Source organism: Takifugu flavidus, chromosome 6 (assembly GCF_003711565.1).
Source record: "Takifugu flavidus isolate HTHZ2018 chromosome 6, ASM371156v2, whole genome shotgun sequence".
Taxonomy (NCBI): domain Eukaryota; kingdom Metazoa; phylum Chordata; class Actinopteri; order Tetraodontiformes; family Tetraodontidae; genus Takifugu; species Takifugu flavidus.
Window position 1 is genome coordinate 6,287,993 of NC_079525.1, and position 24,044 is coordinate 6,312,036.

The following is a 24,044-nucleotide window of genomic DNA, read 5'->3' on the forward strand; positions in this document are numbered from 1 at the left end:
GACCTGAACAGGCTTTATCCTGCATTTTAGACAGTTTTCCACAGTTATATAGATGCAATAATAATAATAATAATAATACAGCATAGGCTCTCTGAAGTGAACTTACCTGAATGGATCATCACCTGTGATGCTCTGCAGTTTTGACCTGCTGTGTAGTAGCAGCCTACTATTAAACTCTTCAATATTGGAAGGAAGACAAAGAAAATATTAATTGTATTGTGTACATGTAACATGGACGAATTACATTGATCATTTTGTACACCGCCATTTTGTACATCCTACCCTTCGAAAGGTGCACTGATGCAAACACTTTGTTAAAAAGCAGTTTATTCGCAATAATACTCCGTCGCGACATTACCGCACACACGTAAACCTTAGTCATCTGCTGTTATTGACATATTTCTGAAGCAGCAAATTCCTTCAATTGATTTTTAGGGCATGCTAACAAAACAGGAAAATGCCAACCTACACTAGCCACCCTATGTAACCATACATGCCCCAAATCATTTTATTTGTATATGTATATATTTTTTAATCGAACTACAATGCTTGGTATTTGTGTTTCACAAACAATGTGGAAGAAACAACGGCTGTGTCGATGACGAGGCACTTGTTACCAATAGTCTAATGCCATTTCTGTTTTTTTTTTCTTTTTTGTAACACTGTACATGTGATAGTTGTTATTAAATGTTGAAAACTCTCCTGAAAAGACACTCAGAGTTCAGAGTTCCTCATTAAAATGGACCCTGGCGGCAGCTGCAGGAGTTGGTGTTGCTCTCCTGGTCTTCACCTCACTTGTCATCATCTGGATTATGTGGGTGAAAATGGTCACTGTTAAATCAAGAACTGTTTCATTTGTATTATATTGTATATTAACTCAGGACTTTTTGGTTGAAAATCAGAAAAAGCAAGTTTTCCAATCAACATTCAGGACCTGGGATGTCAGACAACAATGAGATGGTAAATATAATATAGTGTTCGTTAAATATTTCAAGTTATCACTCAAGACCCCTCCCTCACGTGTTTCTAATTGTATAACAAGTGACTTCAGACTGAAAACACTGAATTGCATCTGGATTTGAGAATAAATCTTGGTTGTTTCTCCTCAGCAAAACCCTGAGAGCCACTATGAAAATGTGGCAACAGCAAAAACAGAGCAAGATGATCATCAATACAGCAGACTTCACTTCACCCGACAACACACCCATGATCTCTATGCCGCTCTTTCTCCACTGTCTTCTAACTCTCACCACTGCTGACACTGGAAACAACATTAAAAGACATCTAAATATGCAATAGTTTTCTTCATTATAATGGTTGTAGTCCTGTGTTGGGTGTTAACGCAGCTCTTAAAGCTCGTATGTATGTGATGGTTTCAGGTCGGGTCACCACAGCTAAAATAAAATCAGATATTTCTGTCCTTGACCTTCTAGCTCACTGCAGCAAATTTGTAATAAAATTTAAAGGACAAGATCATGGAAAATCTATAAAAATGCATGACACGGATGTTTCACTAGAGGTCCTTTTTAAACCACAAACAATAGCAGGAAGTGGAGATTTGAAAGTACATGCCAAATTTACAAAGTTCTCTTCCTGTTTTAGCAGATGTGTGTTGAGTTCATAAGAAGAGCGTCGGCGACATAGATCATACTTGTATGTTCTTAGTTTGTTGCCGTTAAAGGTAGTTTCATATTAATCTTAAAACACATTTTAAGTTGAAAACAGCAATGGTTTCAACAAAACTTGTATTTGCCATTGTTGGTTTCATCCTCAACTCAGGTAGGAATAATTCTTTTGTGCGTTTGTCAGAGAGAATCTATGTTTGATACTTTGTGAGTTGGAGTTTAGTTAACATCAAAAGCATCATAAGCTTATAAAACCTCCTGTGGTGTTTGATGACAAAACTAACAGTGCATGAAGTTAATGGTGAGCCTCCAGGTTTTCACTTGTGCTTCTCTCTGCTGAAGGGGTTCTGGGGAAAGGCATCCGCATCTGTGCCTTAAAAGGTACTTCATTGAATCTGTCCTGCTCAGCTGAGCATTCTACAATCCCAAAATGGTTCAAGCTGGATGGAACCACGTGGACAGAAGTGTTGGTAAATGGAAGTAGACTAAAACACCAGATATCTAAAGATACCCACCCGACTTTATCAGTCACGGTTTAACAAAGGACGACAAAACCTCTTACTGCTGCAATGAGAAACCAGAAAACTGCCATGAAGACCACATTCAGCTCACTGTTACAGGTAAACTTGATGACTGACTAACTTTAAAGAGAAAGGGACGAGTTTGTGCTAATTCTCTGTATCTTTCTCTTCATCTCAGCCCTGCAGGTGAAGGTGTTTCCCACCACAGACGGACAGACGGTAACACTGATGTGCAGCACCGCCTGTACGCTGACTGAAAAACTGCTGCCTACATCTGGTACAGGAACTCAGAGCTTCTCTATCAAGACAGGTCTCCATGGTACCAGGAGATGGTCACCAGTGACAAAACAGTCAGATACTCCTGCGCCATCAAAGGCTACGAGGCTCTCAGAGCTCCTGCAGTCACAGTGGGTCAGTTATGTTTCGCTGGCGTTTCAACCACCAAAGTAATCCTGCAGTTTATTTAATCTGAACTTAATCCAGCAACCAGTTCTCTCTCCACCCAGAGTGGGTCTCCTCTACCTGCTTTACTGTGTCCTACAATGATGGGAGAATGTGTTTGTACAACCACACTTCAGTGAAAGGACCCTGCTCCATCACGTACCCCACAGGTTCACTTTCTTCATCACTCACAATCAATCCTCTCACAACACTGATCCTTTCATCATTTTACTCTTCATTTGTTTGTGTTTTGTTACTGTTATGTAGTTCCCATTTGCAGTACCCTCACTTCCATTATCACAGTTTTCTTCAGTTTATATGTGTTATCTGTATTTTTCTACTTTTAACCATGATTCTATGTTTACCATCTTCTCTCAGAAATATATGTTGAAAAGACTCCAAGGAAGGATCATGTCAAACTGATCTGTAACACCAGCTGTCCACCCACAACCACTCAATGGTACAAGAACAGAGAAATGCATCAAGACCCATTACAACTAATACCCACACTTCTCAAGACACTTTCCTGTGTGCTGTCAGTGGTGTCAAGGAACTGCAGTCTGATGAAGTCTGTGAGTATCACCAAACCCGTGGCCTGAACATAGAAACAAGATTTTTGATGGGGTTTATCATAAATCCTTACTGTTAAAAAATATGTAACTATGAATTTGAGATGCAGCAGTCAGAAAAAAATCATAATTAAAGAATCCACTCAAAAATGTCAAGGTTTAAAGTGAATTTCCTTTGAGTTTCATCAAAACTGACACTGTCTTTGCTTTCATCTGTCAGGTGCTGCTGACAAATCCTGCCTGACTGTGAATTATATAAAAAAGAGAATCTGTGCTTTGGAAGGTTCCTCAGTAAACATCTCAAGTAAATATTCCAGTTCAAACTACACAAAATCCAAGGCTAAACACTGGTCTAGAATAATCTGGAATGGTGAGAAGGAGGAGAGAAGGAATGTATTGAAAACTGATCATTTTACATATCATGAGGACCAGAGAAGCAGATTAACACACTGTCAATTAAATCTGTGAAGCAAAATGACTCAGCAGAATACAGATTCAGGCACCAAGATGACAACACAAGTCAGAAACCCGGAACTGTTCTGATTGTTACAGGTAAATCTGGATCATAAAATATAAAACAAGCTTAAATCGAGAGAGCTTTGTATCTGAGCCACAACAAAATACAAGATTTTCTCATTTTGCCTTCCAATAAGTAAATAGTTCAAATAAAAACTGAAGTTAAATAAAATTATCTTTCAGAGGAAATGTGCTAACATTCATGTAAATTAGTGCTGAAATTTTAGCATGAATGTGTGGAAAACAGCAGAGGCAAAAATTGTTGATCATTTCTACAGTTTTGTGAATCACTTTACATGATAAAGTGCTTTCCTGTCTGAAACATGTGTGAAAATATCTGTTTTCTGCATTTGAATCAGACATAAAAGTCAAGATCAGTCCATCTACAGAGGTGACAGAAGGTGATGGAGTCAAACTGACCTGCAGCACCAGGCTGTCCTCTGACCAACAACAAGAACTACATCTGGTACCTGAATGATCAACTTCTACAGCTGCCAGAGCACCAAAACAAACACCTGGTTCTGGATGCGGTCACAACTCAGCATGCAGGAAACTACTCCTGTGCTGTGAACACTCAGAGAGATGTTAGATCTCCTGAAAAGACACTCAGAGTTCAGAGTTCCTCATTAAAATGGACCCTGGCGGCAGCTGCAGGAGTTGGTGCTGCTCTCCTGGTCTTCACCTCACTTGTCATCTGTTGCATCAGGTGAAGAACAGAACCTGATGTAAACTGAGTTAATCACATAACACACATCAAATGTGACTGGTATCACAAGTGTTTTGTTTTTTTAACATTCATTTCAGAGGAAAGGGAAAGTTGAGCCAGAATACTGTCCTTAAGTTGGAGGAGGTAAGTGGCCCGATGCTCCTTAACTATAACCATCTTCCTAAAACAAACATAACACCAACATTCGGTGTCTTGCCTCATTGTCAGGTAAATCACGGTCCTGTGTATGAGGAAATCACAGATCAACCCACGGAGGAGAATGGCATTTACTACAGCAGCATACGTTTCCCCCAGACTGATGTGGATCCTCTTGACAGCATGGTCCAACCTCATCAGCACCAACAGGAACAGCACATCCCTTATGCTGTTGTCTGTCTGAGGAACCGCTGCACATGAACAAGCATCTTATAGCGTAATTTCTGATTCCTCCAAGTATTTATACAATTAATCATCTTAGTCTTTAGTCTGAGACCATAACGTTGGTGGGACCACGACTGATCATCGTCCCCAGTTTGTGGATTCCTGCTGATTAAGACAGAAATAAAACTGCAACTTATTCACTGATAGAAGATGGGATAAAATTAAGCAGATGTGCTTCATATACACTTACATTAAAATAATAATTTAGCAGCCACAGTTGTAAGGACCTGAACTTTATCTTATCCTGCATTTTAGACAGTCTTTCACAGTTATATAGATGCAATAATCATAATATAATAATAATAATCATAATAATAATCAAATAATAATACAGTATAGGCTCTGTGAAGTGAACTTACCTGAAAGGATTATCAACTGTGATGCTCTGCAGTTTTGACCTGCTGTGTAGTAGCAGCCTACTATTAAACTCTTCAATATGTGAAGGAACACAAAGAAAATATTAATTGTATTGTGTGCATGTAACATGGACGAATTACGTTGATCATTTTGTACACCGCCATTTTGTACATCCTACCCTTCGAAAGGTGCACTGATGCAAACACTTTGTTAAAAAGTAGTTTATTTGCAATAATACTCTGTCGCGACATTACCGCACACACGTAAACCTTAGTCATCTGCTGTTATTGACATATTTCTGAGCTGCAAATTCCTTCAATTGATTTTTAGGGCATGCTAACAAAACAGGAAAATGCCAACCTACACTAGCCACCCTATGTACCATACATGCCCCAAATTATTATATTTGTATATGTATATATTTTTTAATCGAACTACAATGCTTGGTGTTTGTGTTTAACAATGTGAGAAATGAAACGGCTGTGTCGATGACGAGGCACTTGTTACCAATAGGCTAATGCCATTTCCGTTTTTTTTCTTTTTTGTAACACTGTACATGTGATAGTTGTTATTAAATGTTGAAAACTCTCCGGAAAAGACTCAGAGTTCAGAGTTCCTCATTAAAATGGACCCTGACAGCAGCTGCAGGAGTTGGTGTTGCTCTCCTGGTCTTCACCTCACTTGTCATCATTTGGATTATGTGGGTGAAAATGGTCACTGTTAATTCAAGAACTGTTTCATTTGTATTATATTGTATATTAACTCAGCACTTTTTGGTTGAAAATCAGAAAAAGCAAGTTTTCCAATCAACATTCTTGGCCTGTGATGTCAGACAACACTGAGATGGTAAATATAATACAGTGTTCGTTAAATATTTCAAGTTATCACTCAAGACCCCTCCCTCACGTGTTTCTAATTGTATAACAAGTGACTTCAGACTGAAAACACTGAATTGCATCTGGATTTGAGAATAAATCTTGGTGGTTTCTCCTCAGCAAAACCCCGAGAGCCACTATGAAAATGTGGCAACAGCAAAAACAGAGCAAGATGATCATCAATACAGCAGACTTCACTTCACCCGACAACACACCCATGATCTCTATGCCGCTCTTTCTCCACTGTCTTCTAACTCTCACCACTGCTGACACTGGAAACAACATTAAAAGACATCTAAATATGCAATAGTTTTGTCTTCATTATAATGGTTGTAGTCCTGTGTTGGGTGTTAACGCAGCTCTTAAAGCTCGTATGTATGTGATGGTTTCAGGCCGGGTCACCACAGCTAAAATGAAATCAGATATTTCTGTCCTTGACCTTCTAGCTCACTGCAGCAACTTTGTAATAAAATGTAAAGGACAAGATCATGGAAAATCTATAAAAATGCATGACACAGATGCTTCACTAGAGGTCCTTTTTAAACCACAAATAATAGCAGGAAGTGGAGATTTGAAGGTACATGCCGACTTTACAAAGTTCTCTTCCTGTTTTAACAGATGTGTGTTGAGTTCATAAGAAGAGCGTCGGTAACATACATAGGTCATACTTGTATGTTTTTACTTTGTTGCCGTTAAAGGTAGTTTCATATTAATCTTAAAACACATTTTAAGTTGAAAACAGCAATGTTTTCAACAAAACTTGTATTTGCCGTGGTTGGTTTCATCCTCAACTCAGGTAGGAATAATTTATTTGTGCGTTTGTTAGAGAGAATCTATGTTTGATACTTTGTGAGTTGGAGTTTAGTTAACATCAAAAGCATCATAAGCTTATAAAACCTCCTGTGGTGTTTGATGACAAAACTAACAGTGCATGAAGTTAATGGTGAGCCTCCAGGTTTTCACTTGTGCTTCTCTCTGCTGAAGGGGTTCTGGGGAAAGGCAGCCGCATCTGTGCCTTAAAAGGTACTTCATTGAATCTTTCCTGCTCAGCTGAACATTCTACAATCCCAAAATGGTTCAAGCTGAATGAAACCAATTGGACAGATGTGTCTGTTAATGGAAGTAGCCTAAAACACCAGATATCTAAAGATACCCACCCGACTTTATCAGTCACGGGTTTAACAAAGGACGACAAAACCTCTTACTGCTGCAATGAGAAACCAGAAAATTGCCATGAAGACCACATTCAGCTCACTGTTACAGGTAAACTTGATGACTGACTAACTTTAAAGAGAAAGGGACGAGTTTGTGCTAATTCTCTGTATCTTTCTCTTCATCTCAGCCCTGCAGGTGAAGGTGTTTCCCACCACAGACGGACAGACGGTAACACTGATGTGCAGCACCACCTGTACGCTGACTGAAAAACCAAACTTTAATAAAGGGTAACTGTAACATGTACATTAGAAATATACTATATGAAATAGGTGCTGATGTTTTCCCATTTTACTAAGACTTAGTAAAATCTGTCCTACCAGGCTGAAAATGCATTCAGTGGGATAGAAAAACCTTCAGGATCGTGACCCTTGAGGACTGAGTTTGACACATGTGCGACTAGTGTATAAGACAGAGTAGGCTTTTTTCACTTGAGAAACATTGCAAAGATTTGGAAAATATTGATGAAGCATTGTTACTTCCAGGCTAGACTATTGTAGCTCAATATTATCAGGATGTGCAATAGTGCTGAGAAGTCTCACACTCATGCAACTGCTGCAGCTACAGTTCTGACCCGACGAACAGAAGAGATCACATGACTCCTGAGCTGGCTTCTATTCATTGGCTGCCCATTAAATCAAGAATAGGTTTTACAATTCTTCCCCTGGGCTACAAGGTCACCAGAGGCCTATCTCCATCCTACCTGGATAATCCCAATAGAACCGGCTGCTCTCAGAATGCTGGTTTTGTTGAGGGCCCCAGAATCTTTAAAAGTAGAATGAGGAATGAATTAGAATGGAACCAAGCATTTAGCTACTAGTCTTCCCTGCTGGGGAACCAGCTCCCTGTCCAGGTACAGGAGGGACTCCCTCTACTTTTAAGATGAGGCCTAAAACCTTACTCTTGAGAAAGCATATGGTACAGTAATTCCGTTGTTACAGTTATAATTATAGTCAGACTAATACCATACGCAGGAAATGTATTATTTGGATACATTCTTTTATTTATGCTGCTATGTGCCGATGCTGCTGGGGTACAGAAACATGATCAGCTGATGGGTTTCTGTCACGCGTTTCTGTCATTTCGTCTATAAATCCACCTTAAAGCACATTCTAAGGAAGTGGAGATAAGAAGGTACATGCCGACTTTACTAAGTTCTCTTCCTGTTTTAAGAGATGTGTGTTGAGTTCATAAGAAGAGCGTCGGTGGCAGAGATCATACTTGTATGTTCTTACTTTGTTGCCGTTACGGGCAGTTTTATATTAATCTTAAAACACATTTAAGTTGAAAACAGCAATGTTTTCAACAAAACTTGTATTTGCCGTTGTTGGTTTCATCCTCAACTCAGGTAGGAGGAATAACTTATTTGTGCGTTTGTCAGAGAGAATCTATGTTTGAAACTTTGTGAGTTGGAGTTTAGTTAACATCAAAAGCATCATAAGCTTGTAAAACCTCCTGTGGTGTTTGATGACAAAACTAACAGTGCATGAAGTTAATGGTGAGCCTCCAGGTTTTCCCCAAAATGGTTCAAATTGGTTCGAACCAATTGGACAGAAGTGTTGGAAAATGGAAGGAGCCTAAAACACCAGATATCTAAAGATACCCACCCGACTTTATCAGTCACGGGTTTAAAAAGGACGACAAAACCTCTTACTGCTGCAATGAGAAACCAGAAAACTGCCATGAAGACCACATTCAGCTCACTGTTACAGGTAAACTTGATGACTGACTAACTTTAAAGAAAGGGACGAGTTTGTGCTAATTCTCTGTATCTTTCTCTTCATCTCAGCCCTGCAGGTGAAGGTGTTTCCCACCACAGACGGACAGACGGTAACACTGATGTGCAGCACCGCCTGTACGCTGACTGACAGACCTGCTGCCTACATCTGGTACAGGAACTCAGAGCTTCTCTATCAAAACTGGTCTCCATGGTACCAGGAGATGGTCACCAGTGACAAAACAGTCAGATACTCCTGCGCCATCAAAGGCTACGAGGCTCTCAGAGCTCCTGCAGTCACAGTGGGTCAGTTATGTTTCGCTGGCGTTCCGTAATCCTGCAGTTTATTTTATCTGAACTTAATCCAGCAACCAGTTCTCTCTCCACCCAGAGTCGGTCTCCTCTACCTGCTTTACTGTGTGTCCTACAATGATGGGAGAATGTGTTTGTACAACGCACTTCAGTGAAAGGACCCTGCTTCATCACGTACCCCACAGGTTCACTTTCTTCATCACTCACAATCAATCCTCTCACAACACTGATCCTTTCATCATTTTACTCTTCATTTGTTCGTGTTTTGTTACTGTTACGTAGTTCCCATTTACAGTACCCTCGCTTCCATTATCACAGGTTTTCTTCAGTTTATGTGATATCTGTATTTTTCTACTTTTAACCATGATTCTATGTTTACCATCTTCTCTCAGAAAATATGTTGAAAAGACTCAAAGGACGGATCATGTCAAACTGAGCTGTAACACCAGCTGTCCTCCACAAAACACTCAATGGTACAAGAACAGAGAAATACATAAAAACCCATTACCACTAATACCCAACACTTCTCAAGACAACTTCCTGTGTGCTGTCAGTGGTGTCAAGGACTGCAGCAGTCTGATGAAGTCTGTGAGTATCACCAAACCTGTGGCCTGAACATAGAAACAAGATAAGTTTTGATGTGGATTTATCATAAATCCTTACTGTTAAAAAAATGTAAATATGAATTTGAGATGCAACAGTCAGAAAAAAATCATAATATAAGAATCCACTCAAAAATGTCAAGGTTTAAAGTGAATTTCCTTTGAGTTTCATCAAAACTGACACCGTCTTTGCTTTCATCTGTCAGGTGCTGCTGACAAATCCTGCCTGACTGTGAATTATATAAAAAGAGAATCTGTGCTTTGGAAGGTTCCTCAGTAAATCTCAAGTAAATACTCCAGTTCAAACCACACAAAATCCAAGGCTAAACACTGGTCTAGAATAATCTGGAATGGTGAGAAGGAGGAGAGAATGAATGTATTGAAAACTGATCATTTTACATATCATGAGGACCAAGAGAAGCAGATTAACACACTGTCAATTAAATCTGTGAAGCAAAGTGACTCAGCAGAATACAGATTCAGGCACCAAGATGACAACACAAGTCAGAAACCCGGAACTGTTCTGATTGTTACAGGTAAATCTGGATCATAAAATATAAAACAAGCTTAAATCGAGAGAGCTTTGTATCTGAGCACATCAAAATACAAGATTTTCTCATTTTGCCTTCCTGTAAATAGTTCGAATCAAAATTGAAGTTAAATAAAAGTTATCTTTCATAGGAAATGTGCTAACTTTCATGTAAATTAGTGCTGAAATTTTAGCATGAATGTGTGTGGAAAACAGCAGAGGCAAAAATTGTTGATCATTTCTACAGTTTTGTGAATCACTTTACATGATAAAGTGCTTTCCTGTCTGAAACATGTGTGAAAATATCTGTTTTCTGCATTTGAATCAGACATAAAAGTCAAGATCAGTCCATCTACAGAGGTGACAGAAGGTGATCGAGTCAAACTGACCTGCAGAACCAGCTGTCCTCTGACCAACAACAAGAACTACATCTGGTACCTGAATGATCAACTTCTACAGCTGCCAGAGCACCAAAACAAACCCTGGTTCTGGATGTAGTCACAACTCAGCATGCAGGAAACTACTCCTGTGCTGTGAACACTCAGAGAGATGTTAGATCTCCTGAAAAGACACTCAGAGTTCAGAGTTCCTCATTAAAATGGACCCTGGTGGCAGCTGCAGGAGTTGGTGCTGCTCTCCTGGTCTTCACCTCACTTGTCATCTGTTGCATCAGGTGAAGAACAGAACCTGATGTAAACTGAGTTAATCACATAACACACATCAAATGTGACTGGTATCACACGTGGTTTTTTTAACATTCATTTCAGAGGAAAGGGAAAGTTGAGCCAGAATACTGTCCTCAAGTTGGAGGAGGTAAGTGGCCCGATGCTCCTTAACTATAACCATCTTCCTAAAACAAACATAACACCAACATTCGGTGTCTTGCCTCATTGTCAGGTAAATCACGGTCCTGTGCATGAGGAAATCACAGATCAACCCACGGAGGAGAATGGCATTTACTACAGCAGCATACGTTTCCCCCAGACTGATGTGGATCCTCTTGACAGCATGGTCCAACCTCATCAGCACCAAGAGGAACAGCACAACCCTTATGCTGTTGTGTCTGAGGAACCGCTGCACATGAACAAGCATCTTATAGCGTAATTCTGATTCCTCCAAGTATTTATACAATTAATATCTTAGTCTTTAGTCTGAGACCATAACGTTGGTGGGACCACGACTGATCATCGTCCCCAGTTTGTGGATTCCTGCTGATTAAGACAGAAATAAAACTGCAACTATTTCACTGATAGAAGATGGGATAAAATTAAGCAGATGTGCTTCATATACACTTACATTAAAATAATAATTTAGCAGCCACAGTTGTAAGGACCTGAACAGGCTTTATCCTGCATTTTAGACAGTTTTTCAAAGTTATATAGATGCAATAATAATAATAACAATAACAATAATAATCATAATAACAACAACAACAACAACAACAACAATAATAATAATAATACCGTATAGGCTCTGTGAAGTGAACTTATCTGAATGGATCATCACCTGTGATGCTCTGCAGTTTTGACCTGCTGTGTAGTAGCAGCCTACTATTAAACTCTTCAATATGTGAAGGAACACAAAGAAAATATTAATTGTATTGTGTACATGTAGCATGGACGAATTACATTGATCATTTTGTACACCGCCATTTTGTAAATCCTACCCTTCTAAAGGTGCACTGACGCAAACACTTAAAAAGCAGATTATTCGCAATAATACTCCGTCGCGACATTACCGCACACACGTAAACCTTAGTCATCTGCTGTTATTGACATATTTCTGAAGCTGCAAATTCCTTCAATTGATTAGGGCATGCTAACAAAACAGGAAAATGACAACCTACACTAGCCACCTTATAACCATACATGCCCCAAATTATTTTATTTGTATATGTATATATTTTTTAATCGAACTACAATGCTTGGTGTTTGTGTTTAATAAACAATGTGAGAAACGAAACGGCTGTGTCGATGACGAGGCACTTGTTACCAATAGGCTAATGCCATTTCCGTTTTTTTTTCTTTTTGTAACACTGTACATGTGATAGTTATTAAATGTTGAAAACTCTCCTGAAAACACACTCAGAGTTCAGAGTTCCTCATTAAAATGGACCCTGACAGCAGCTGCAGGAGTTGGTGTTGCTCTCCTGGTCTTCACCTCACTTGTCATCATCTGGATTATGTGGGTGAAAATGGTCACTGTTAAACCAAGAAGTGTTTCATTTTATTATATTGTATATTAACTCAGGACTTTTTGGTTGAAAATCAGAAAAAGCAAGTTTTCCAATCAACATTCAGGACCTGGGATGTCAGACAACATTGAGATGGTAAATATAATATACCGGTAGTGTTCGTTAAATATTTCAAGTTATCACTGAAGACCCCTCCCTCACATGTTTCTAATTGTACAACAAGTGACTTCAGACTGAAAACACTGAATTGCATCTGGATTTGAGAATAAATCTTGGTGGTTTCTCCTCAGCAAAACCCTGAGAGCCACTATGAAAACGTGGCAACAGCAGAAACAGAGCAAGATGATCATCAATACAGCAGACTTCACTTCACCCGACAACACACCGATGATCTCTATGCCGCTCTTTCTCCACTGTCTTCTAACTCTCACCACTGCTGACACTGGAAACAACATTAAAAGACATCTAAATATGCAATAGTTTTGTCTTCATTATAATGGTTGTAGTCCTGTGTTGGGTGTTAACGCAGCTCTTAAAGCTCGTATGTATGTGATGGTTTCAGGTCGATTCACCACAGCTAAAATGAAATCAGATATTTCTGTCCTTGACCTTCTAGCTCACTGCAGCAACTTTGTAATAAAATGTAAAGGACAAGATCATGGAAAATCTATAAAAATGCATGACACTGATGTTTCACTAGAGGTCCTTTTAAAACCACAAATAATAGCAGGAAGTGGAGATTTGAAAGTACATGCCAACTTTACAAAGTTCTCTTCCTGTTTTAACAGATGTGTGTTGAGTTCATAAGAAGAGCGTCGGTGACATAGATCATACTTGTATGTTCTTACTTTGTTGCCATAAAGGTAGTTTCATATTAATCTTAAAACACATTAAGTTGAAAACAGCAATGTTTGCAACAAAACTTGTATTTGCCATTGTTGGTTTAATCCTCAACTCAGGTGGGAATAATTCTTTTGTGCGTTTGTTAGAGAGAATCTATGTTTGATACTTTGTGAGTTGGAGTTTAGTTAACATCAAAAGCATCATAAGCTTATAAAACCTCCTGTGTGTTTGATTACAAAACTAACAGTGCATGAAGTTAATGGTGAGCCTCCAGGTTTTCACTTGTGCTTCTCTCTGCTGAAGGGGTTCTGGGGAAAGGCAGCAGCATCTGTGCCTTAAAAGGTACTTCATTGAATCTGTCCTGCTCAGCTGAACATTCTACAATCCCAAAATGGTTCAAGCTGGATGGAACCAAGTGGACAGAAGTGTTGGTAAATGGAAATAGCCTAAAACACCAGATATCTAAAGATACCCACCCGACTTTATCAGTCACGGGTTTAACAAAGGACGACAAAACCTCTTACTGCTGCAATGAGAAACCAGAAAACTGCCATGAAGACCCCATTCATCTCACTGTTACAGGTAAACTTGATGACTGACTAACTTTAAAGAGAAAGGGACGAGTTGTGCTAATTCTCTGTATCTTTCTCTTCATCTCAGACCTGCAGGTGAAGGTGTTTCCCACCACAGACGGACAGACGGTAACACTGATGTGTAGCACCACCTGTACTCTGACTGAAAAACCAAACTTTAATAAAGGGTAACTGTAAACATGTACATTAGAAATATACTATATGAAATAGGTGCTGATGTTTCCCATTTTATTAAGACTTAGTAAAATCTGTCCTACCAGGCTGAAAATGCATTCAGTGGGATAGAAAACCCTTCAGGATCGTGGCCCTTGAGGACTGAGTTTGACACATGTGCGACTAGTGTATAAGACAGAGTAGGCTTTTTTCACTTGAGAAACATTGCAAAGATTTGGAAAATATTGATGCAGCATGAAGCATCCAGCATGAAGCATTTGTTACTTCCAGGCTAGACTATTGTAGCTCAATATTATCAGGATGTGCAAATAGTGCTGAGAAGTCTCAAGCTCATGCAAACTGCTGCAGCTACAGTTCTGACCCGACTAACAGAAGAGATCACATGACTCCTGAGCTGGCTTCTATTCATTGGCTGCCCATTAACCAGCTCCCTGTCCAGGTACAGGAGGCTGACTCCCTCTACTTTTAAGATGAGGCCTAAAACCTTACTCTTTGAGAAAGCATATGGTACAGTAATTCCGTTGTTACAGTTATAATTATAGTCAGACTAATTACCATACGCAGGAAATGTATTATTTGGATACATTCTTTTATTTATGCTGCTATGTGCCGATGCTGCTGGGGTACAGAAACATGATCGCCTGATGGGTTTCTGTCACGCACGCTGGTTCATGGCTGCCTCTCCTCTCCCCTCCCATTTGAGTCTAGACCTGATCAAAATTTCTTCCCTTGAAAGGTGAGTTTCTCCGTGCCACTATTGCCTGTTGAGGGTCAGGCCCTGTTTTCTGCAAAAAAAAAAACCCTAAGAGAATTTAGATTGTAACAGACATAAAAGTAAAGATGAATGAACTGAACTGCCTTACAGTATGCTGATGTGGTATTCTGTACAGGGAAGTTGAAAGAAAAATGTTTTGGGAAACATAAATAAATTCTCTAATTTAAAAAATATAATTTCAAAACCCAACCATGACAGCATTGTGCCATTTTAGTCTCTTCTCTTTATTGCAGGTTTGTCTATAAAAAGTGCTCCTGACACTAACCTCTCATTCTTGTCTTATTATCTTGTCTTATTTCATCTATAAATCTTAACCCTTTAATGCACAACATGGGTCTAAAGTGACCCGACTGAGTTTTTATTTGCTTTATCTTTGCAATTAATTAATTTTATTACTCAGCATTCCAGGTATTCCTCAATTAACTTGTTTTGATCATAATTCATCCTTCTTGTATAATTTTATTTTTTACATTTTGAATAAAAACTCTTTTTACATCATTACCCCTCTAATGCACAACATGGGTCTAAAATGACCCGTAACCATTTCCCATGTTATTTCATGTGTTTCTATGCTGAATGTTTATAATCAATGTTTTACTCATTTATTAATCAAACTATTCATTAACTTTTAATTGTTTTATGTAGCACAAATCCTCATATTAAGTGTTCTGTTCTTCCTTTATGAATAAGCATAGCTTTTGTCAGTCTTCTTGAAGTTTTCCCACGTCCACATGGGTCAGACCCACATTTTTTAACATACAGTATTTACAGTATTTACCACTGTGGAGAAGATTGTATTTGAAGACCTGAAACATGTACGTCTTATTTTACAATAATTATCATATTATCTAATAAGAAATTTGATGTGATAACTCTGCATAATTATTGATTATGTAATTAATTTGAATTTGAAGAATAAGTAGCTCCATTTCTTGTCAGAAAGGGAAAAAATTTTCAATCGGCTACCGTAGCTAGCTAGCTGTTGACATTTGATGACTTGTGAAACATACATATATGATAATTGATAAGGGTTACCTTGAAAATTAGTCATACAGTCTATTAATTAGTCATAAGTATATTAGACTACTTATTTCAGAAAGAAAAATAACTAGCCTATTGGTTAGCTAGTTAGACTTGTCAAAGTAACTGCTGCTAGCTAGCTAGACTTGTGAAATATAAATAAGTAAATATAAAATAAATAATAAATATTATAATAGAAATAAGTAAATATAACTGATAAGGTTTAAGTTACCTTGAGAAAAAGTACATTACTTGGACACCAAAATAAAGCTAAACTAGTGACAGTTGACAGATCCTGTCACTAGAAATGCCTCAAGATCATAATAAACCCTAGCTGCCCCACTATCAAGCTTGTCTCTGTATACTGATGATGATATTTTGTGCATTTGCTTTTCTATATTCAGATCATGGCTGTTCAGAGATTCACAGCTGAAATGCTTGTGGAGATGCTGCAGAAGGGACTGGAAGGTGAGGATGGAATTGGTCCTGATTCTGAGTCTGAAATTTCAGATGAAGATAATGACCCAGCCTATGTGTCTCAGGGTCAAGCTGGAGTTATGGGTGTGTCTCTCCTGAATGAAGAAGACTCTTCTGATGACCAAGAGGGCTCATCTGATGAGTCTCCTGAAGAGGAAATTCAGACCCAGTCAGATAGATTTAGTAAAAACGGGTCTTACTGGAATGAGAATCCCCCCACTCATGGCAGAACAAAAAGCCATAACATTCTGAGGAGCTGCCCAGGACCTACACCTGGATCAGTAGCAGTTTCACCTAAGGATGCCCCGGATAAATTCATCAGCCACAACATCATCGAGGAGGTTCTGAAATGCACCAATTTAGAGGGACGCAGAGCAGCCGCAGTAAAAGGGAAAGACTGGAAAAGTATCGACAAGGAAGAATTCCTGGCCTTTATCGATTTGACCCTACTTGCAGGGGGGGACAAGAGCTGGGATGTTGCCTTGCGGGAGCTGTTTCTCGACCCCCTGCAAAATCCAATTTACAAGGCCACCATGGGTGTCGGGAGATATGAAAATATCCGTCGCTTCCTACGGTTTGACGACAGGAGGACCAGGGCTTTGCGACTGGAAACAGACCACATGGCGGCATTCAGATACGTGTGGGAGTGCTTTCTGGACAACTGCAGAAGACGGTTCATCCCCAGTGACTGTGTCACCATTGACGAGCAGCTGGTGCCGTTCCGGGGCAGGTGCCAGTTTTTTTACAATATATGCCCAGCAAGCCGGCGAAATATGGCCTAAAAATATTCTGGATGTGCGATGCAAGGGTGCCTTACACAATAGACGGAACTGTCTACACAGGGAGGCAGCCAGGAGAGGAGATTAAGAAGAAGCTTGGGGAGACTGTTGTCCAACAATTGTGCAGTGGGATCAGAGGGACAGGTGAATGCATATTATCAGTTCTATCCATGTTTACAGTCTTTCATACTGTGTAATTTTATTTAAATGGTTTCTTTGTAAGCAAAATAGAATAGAATAAATAAGAATGAAAGAAAGAATAAATGTGAGATCAGTGAATTTAATTTTTAATTCTATGTTGTATACTGATAAAGTGCAATCTTTTTTTTCCTCCCATAGGCCGCAACATCACGATGGACAACTTTTTCACCAGTGTCCCTCTGGCTGAGAAGCTCCTTGAGAAGGACCTAACAATTGTAGGCACTCTCCGACAGAACAAGGCTGATATCCCACCTGTGATGAAGCCATCCAAACTGCGTGAGATCTACAGCTCAGAGTTTGGATTCAGAGGCAACATGACCATGGTGAGCTACGTCCCAAGAAAAGGAAAGTCTGTTGTCCCCTTGAGTACAATGCACGACGACAAAGCAGTGGATGAGAGCAACCACAAGAAGAAGCCCGATGTGATCCTGTTCTACAACCAAACCAAAGGAGGTGTAGACATAATGGATCAAATGGTTAGCGCATACACATGTAAGCGGAGAACAAGGAGGTGGCCAATGGTCCTCTGGTCTAACATGCTGGATGTTGCGACCCTTAATGCATTAGCAAGCTTCACATCACAACACCCGGGGTACATGAGTGGCATAAGCAACGCACGCCGCCTGTTCATCAAAGAGCTGGGCCAGGAGTTAGTCACGCCACACATGAAGAGGCGCATGGAGAGCACACCCATACTCCAAAAGCCCATTGTAGAGGCTATGGGAAGATGCGGCATCATAAAACAAAACCCAGGCACCACACAGCCACAGGAGGACATCAGGCAAGGGAAGAGGAAGAGATGTGCAATCTGCACAACTTCCAAGGACAGAAAGGCCAGCAGCTGGTTTTCCCAGTGCACCAGGCCTGTGTGCAAGGAGCACAGACATGTTGTGCTCTTTGGGAGGAATGTATGAATTGAATTTATCTACTGTGATCAGATGTGTTAAATTAGTTTAAATTAAATCAAATGTTAGTTTAAATGTAATCAAATGTTAGTTTAAATGTAATCAAATGGGATTACATTGTTAGATTATCAGTTCAATTTTATCTACTGCACTGTGATCGGTTCTTATATTTTATTTGGTTACAAATAAAATGTTCATAAAATGTATAAATGTTAATAAAAATTGTTAATAAATAAAAATGTTAATAATAAAAATGTTAATAAAATGTTAAAATGGTTAAAATATCAATATCTGTTCAACTCTTATCAGAGGTATGTGTCTACAGAATGTTCATGTTTGTGTGACAAATAAACATATTTCAAAGATAAAATTCATGATTATTTGGCCTAAAGCATTGCTAAAGTGATTATTTGAAGCATTACAGTGTAGTAATCCAAAATCTATTTTATTCCTAAAATAATAAACAGAAAATGGAAGCATTGACCTTGTACTAATCAAAAACAAGATATTGAATTTATAATTGGGACATTTAATAATAAAATGAATTGATTTTTAAAAAATACAGCAAAGAAACACTCACCCAGCCTGAAAACACATAGAAAATGAATGCGGGTCATTTTTGACCCATGCTGTGCATTAAAGGGTTAAAGCACATTCTAAGGAAGTGGAGATAAGAAGGTACATGTTGAATTTACAAAGTTCTCTTCCTGTTTTAACAGATGTTGAGTTCATAAGTAGAGCGTCGGTGACAGAGATCATACTTGTATGTTCTTAGTTTGTTGCCATTACGGGCAGTTTTATATTAATCTTAAAACACATTTTAAGTTGAAAACAGCAATGTTTGCAACAAAACTGGGATTTGCCGTTGTTGGTATCATCCTCAACTCAGGTAGGAATAATTTTTTTGTGCGTTTGTTAAAAAGAATCTATGTTTGATACTTTGTGAGTTGGAGTTTAGTTAACATCAAAAGCATCATAAGCTTGTAAAACCTCCTGTGGTGTTTGATGACAAAACTAACAGCGCATGAAGTTAATGGTGAGCCTCCAGGTTTTCACTTGTGCTTCTCTCTGCTGAAGGGGTTCTGGGGAAAGGCAGCCGCATCTGTGCCTTAAAAGGTACTCCATTGAATCTGTCCTGCTCAGCTGAACATTCTACAATCCCAAAATGGTTCAAGCTGGATGGAACCACGTGGACAGAAGTGTTGGTAAATGGAAGTAGATTAAAACACCAGATATCTAAAGATACCCACCCGACTTTATCAGTCACGGGTTTAAAAAAGGACGACAAAACCTCTTACTGCTGCAATGAGAAACCAGAAAATTGCCATGAAGACCCCATTCAGCTCACTGTTACAGGTAAACTTGATGACTGACTAACTTTAAAGAGAAAGGGACGAGTTTGTGCTAATTCTCTGTATCTTTCTCTTCATCTCAGCCCTGCAGGTGAAGGTGTTTCCCACCACAGACGGACAGACGGTAACACTGATGTGCAGCACCACCTGTACGCTGACTGACAGACCTGCTGCCTACATCTGGTACAGGAACTCAGAGCTTCTCTATCAAGACTGGTCTCCATGGTACCAGGAGATGGTCACCAGTGAGAAAACAGTCAGATACTCCTGCGCCATCAAAGGCTACGAGGCTCTCAGAGCTCCTGCAGTCACAGTGGGTCAGTTATGTTTCGCTGGCATTTCTACCACCAAAGTAATCCTGCAGTTTATTTAATCTTAATTTAATCCAGCAACCAGTTCTCTCTCCACCCAGAGTGGGTCTCATCTACCTGCTTTACTGTGTCCTACAATGATGGGAGAATGTGTTTGTACAACCACACTTCAGTGAAAGGACCCTGCTCCATCACGTACCCCACAGGTTCACTTTCTCCATCACTCACAATGAATCCTCTCACAACACTGATCCTTTCATCATTTTACCCTTCATTTGTTTGTGTTTTGTTACTGTTACGTAGTTCCCATTTACAGTACCCTCACTTCCATTATCACAGGTTTTCTTCAGTTTATATGTGTTATCTGTATTTTTCTACTTTTAACCATGATTCTATGTTTACCATCTTCTCTCAGAAATATATGTTGAAAAGACTCCAAGGAAGGATCATGTCAAACTGAGCTGTAAAACCAGCTGGCCACACACAAACACTCAATGGTACAAGAACGGAAAAATGCTTAAAGACCCATTACAACTAATACCCAACACTTCTCAAGACAACTTCCTGTGTGCTGTCAGTGGTGTCAAGGAGCTGCAGTCTGAGGAAGTCTGTGAGTATCACCAAACCTGTGGCCTGAACATAGAAACAAGATAAAGTTTTGATGTGGTTTTATCATAAATCCTTACTGTTAAAAAATATGTAAATATGAATTTGAGATGCAACAGTCAGAAAAAAATCATAATTAAAGAATCCACTCAAAAATGTCAAGGTTTAAAGTGAATTTCCTTTGAGTTTAATCAAAACTGACATAGTCTTTGCTTTCATCTGTCAGGTGCTGCTGACAAATCCTGCCTGACTGTGAATTATATAAAAAAGAGAATCTGTGCTTTGGAAGGTTCCTCAGTAAACATCTCAAGTAAATATTCCAGTTCAAAATACACAAAATCCAAGGCTAAACACTGGTCTAGAATAATCTGGAATGGTGAGAAGGAGGAGAGAATGAATGTATTGAAAACTGATCATTTTACATATCATGAGGACCAAGAGAAGCAGATTAACACACTGTCAATTAAATCTGTGAAGCAAAGTGACTCAGCAGAATACAGATTCAGGCACCAAGATGACAACACACGTCAGAAACCCGGAACAGTTCTGATTGTTACAGGTAAATCTGGATATTAAAATATAAAACAAGCTTAAATCGAGAGAGCTTTGTATCTGAGCCACATCAAAATACAAGATTTTCTCATTTTGCCTTCCTGTAAATGGTTCGAATCAAAAGTGAAGTTAAATAAAAGTTATCTTTCATAGGAAATGTGCTAACTTTCATGTAAATTAGTGCTGATATTTTAGCATGAATGTGTGGAAAACAGCAGAGGCAAAAATTGTTGATCATTTCTACAGTTTTGTGAATCACTTTACATGATAAAGTGCTTTCCTGTCTGAAACGTATGTGAAAATATCTGTTTTCTGCATTTGAATCAGACATAAAAGTCAAGATCAGTCCATCTACAGAGGTGACAGAAGGTGATCGAGTCAAACTGACCTGCAGCACCAGCTGTCCTCTGACCAACAACAAGAACTACATCTGGTACCTGAATGATCAACTTCTACAGCTGCCAGAGCACCAACACAAACACCTGGTTCTGGATGCGGTCACAACTCAGCATGCAGGAAACTACTCCTGTGCTGTGAACACTCAGAGAGATGTTAGATCTCCTGAAAAGACACTCAGAGTTCAGAGTTCCTCATTAAAATGGACCCTGGCGGCAGCTGCAGGAGTTGGTGCTGCTCTCCTGGTCTTCACCTCACTTGTCATCTGTTGCATCAGGTGAAGAACAGAACCTGATGTAAACTGAGTTAATCACATAACACACATCAAATGTGACTGGTATCACAAGTGGGTTTTTTTTTAACATTCATTTCAGAGGAAAGGGAAAGTTGAGCCAGAATACTGTCCTCAAGTTGGAGGAGGTAAGTGGCCCGATGCTCCTTAACTATAACCATCTTCCGAAAACAAACATAACACCAACATTCGGTGTCTTGCCTCATTGTCAGGTAAATCACGGTCCTGTGCATGAGGAAATCACAGATCAACCCACGGAGGAGAATGGCATTTACTACAGCAGCATACGTTTCCCCCAGACTGATGTGGATCCTCTTGACAGCATGGTCCAACCTCATCAGCACCAACAGGAACAGCACAACCCTTATGCTGTTGTCTGTCTGAGGAACCGCTGCACATGAACAAGCATCTTATAGCGTAATTTCTGATTCCTCCAAGTATTTATACAATTAATCATCTTAGTCTTTAGTCTGAGACCATAACGTTGGTGGGACCACGACTGATCATCGTCCCCAGTTTGTGGATTCCTGCTGATTATGACAGAAATAAAACTGCAACTTATTCACTGATAGAAGATGGGATAAAATTAAGCAGATGTGCTTCATATACACTTACATTAAATTGATCATTTAGTAAGGACCTGAACAGGCTTTATCCTGCATTTTAGACAGTTTTTCACAGTTATATAGATGCAATAATAATAATAATATAATAATAATAATAATAATAATAATAATAATAATAATAATACAGTATAGGCTCTGTGAAGTGAACTTACCTGAATGGATCATCACCTGTGATGCTCTGCAGTTTTGAGCTGCTGTGTAGTAGCAGCCTACTATTAAACTCTTCAATATGTGAAGGAACACAAAGAAAATATTAATTGTATTGTGTACATGTAGCATGGACGAATTACGTTGATCATTTTGTACACCGCCATTTTGTACATCCTACCCTTCGAAAGGTGCACTGATGCAAACACTTTGTTAAAAAGCAGTTTATTCGCAATAATACTCCGTCGCGACATTACCGCACACACGTAAACCTTAGTCATGTGCTGTTATTGACATATTTCTGAAGTGGCAAATTCCTTCAATTGATTTTTAGGGCATGCTAACAAAACAGGAAAATGCCAACCTACACTAGCCACCCTATGTAACCATACATGCCCCAAATTATTTTATTTGTATATGTATATATTTTTTAATCGAACTACAATGCTTGGTATTTGTGTTTAACAAACAATGTGAGAAACAAAACGGCTGTGTCGATGACGAGGCACTTGTTACCAATAGGCTAATGCCATTTCTGTTTTTTTTCTTTTTTGTAACACTGTACATGTGATAGTTGTTATTAAATGTTGAAAACTCTCCTGAAAAGACACTCAGAGTTCAGAGTTCCTCATTAAAATGGACCCTGACAGCAGCTGCAGGAGTTGGTGTTGCTCTCCTGGTCTTCACCTCACTTGTCATCATCTGGATTATGTGGGTGAAAATGGTCACTGTTAAATCAAGAACTGTTTCATTTGTATTATATTGTATATTAACTCAGCACTTTTTGGTTGAAAATCAGAAAAAGCAAGTTTTCCAATCAACATTCAGGACCTGGGATGTCAGACAACACTGAGATGGTAAATATAATACAGTGTTAAATATTTCAAGTTATCACTGAAGACCCCTCCCTCACGTGTTTCTAATTGTATAACAAGTGACTTCAGACTGAAAACACTGAATTGCATCTGGATTAGAATAAATCTTGGTGGTTTCTCCTCAGCAAAACCCCGAGAGCCACTATGAAAACGTGGCAACAGCAAAAACAGAGCAAGATGATCATCAATACAGCAGACTTCACTTCACCCGACAACACACCGATGATCTCTATGCCGCTCTTTCTCCACTGTCTTCTAACTCTCACCACTGCTGACACTGGAAACAACATTAAAAGACATCTAAATATGCAATAGTTTTGTCTTCATTATAATGGTTGTAGTCCTGTGTTGGGTGTTAACGCAGCTCTTAAAGCTCGTATGTATGTGATGGTTTCAGGCCGGGTCACCACAGCTAAAATGAAATCAGATATTTCTGTCCTTGACCTTCTGGCTCACTGCAGCAACTTTGTAATAAAATGTAAAGGACAAGATCATGGAAAATC

At 39.1% G+C, this 24,044-nt stretch overlaps 2 protein-coding genes and 3 long non-coding RNA genes across 7 annotated transcripts in view; all 5 read left to right on the forward strand.

The window, feature by feature from the left end:
• The window catches only part of LOC130526890 (uncharacterized), a 35,864-nt gene extending 35,310 nt beyond the window's left edge, over positions 1-554 (forward strand). Inside the window, exon 8 of the transcript XR_008950874.1 lies at positions 45-554. The gene's annotated coding sequence lies outside the window, so the exon portion shown is untranslated. The remainder of the gene's footprint in view (positions 1-44) is intronic.
• A 1,065-nt stretch (positions 555-1,619) lies between these two features.
• LOC130526919 (uncharacterized) lies at positions 1,620-3,093 on the forward strand. Of its 2 annotated transcripts, XR_008950883.1 has the most exons (4): positions 1,620-1,779; positions 1,968-2,245; positions 2,325-2,757; positions 2,966-3,093. It is a non-coding gene; the product is annotated as an uncharacterized LOC130526919 (long non-coding RNA). The 2 variants fall into 2 exon arrangements; XR_008950882.1 differs by lacking the exon at positions 2,966-3,093 and having other exon boundaries at positions 2,325-2,880.
• A 1,017-nt stretch (positions 3,094-4,110) lies between these two features.
• LOC130526918 (uncharacterized) lies at positions 4,111-4,968 on the forward strand. Its single transcript, XR_008950881.1, has 2 exons — positions 4,111-4,522; positions 4,607-4,968. It is a non-coding gene; the product is annotated as an uncharacterized LOC130526918 (long non-coding RNA).
• Positions 4,969-8,322: 3,354 nt separating this feature from the next.
• LOC130526832 (pregnancy-specific beta-1-glycoprotein 8-like) lies at positions 8,323-23,853 on the forward strand. 2 transcript variants are annotated; one of them, XM_057034799.1, is made up of 10 exons: positions 8,323-8,611; positions 13,764-14,042; positions 19,820-20,053; positions 20,149-20,253; positions 20,463-20,657; positions 20,880-21,212; positions 21,533-21,878; positions 21,976-22,021; positions 22,106-23,523; positions 23,667-23,853. In XM_057034799.1, the coding sequence occupies exons 1-9, from the start codon at positions 8,560-8,562 to the stop codon at positions 22,292-22,294; spliced, it is 1,779 nt and encodes a 592-aa protein (XP_056890779.1). In that variant the 5' UTR covers positions 8,323-8,559; the 3' UTR covers positions 22,295-23,523; positions 23,667-23,853. The 2 variants fall into 2 exon arrangements, with proteins under 2 accessions (XP_056890779.1, XP_056890778.1); XM_057034798.1 differs by lacking the exons at positions 8,323-8,611; positions 13,764-14,042 and adding exons at positions 19,140-19,273; positions 19,462-19,740.
• On the forward strand, positions 12,289-13,094 carry LOC130526926 (uncharacterized). The gene is made up of 3 exons (XR_008950891.1): positions 12,289-12,607; positions 12,695-12,752; positions 12,908-13,094. It is a non-coding gene; the product is annotated as an uncharacterized LOC130526926 (long non-coding RNA).
• Positions 23,854-24,044: the final 191 nt, after the last annotated feature.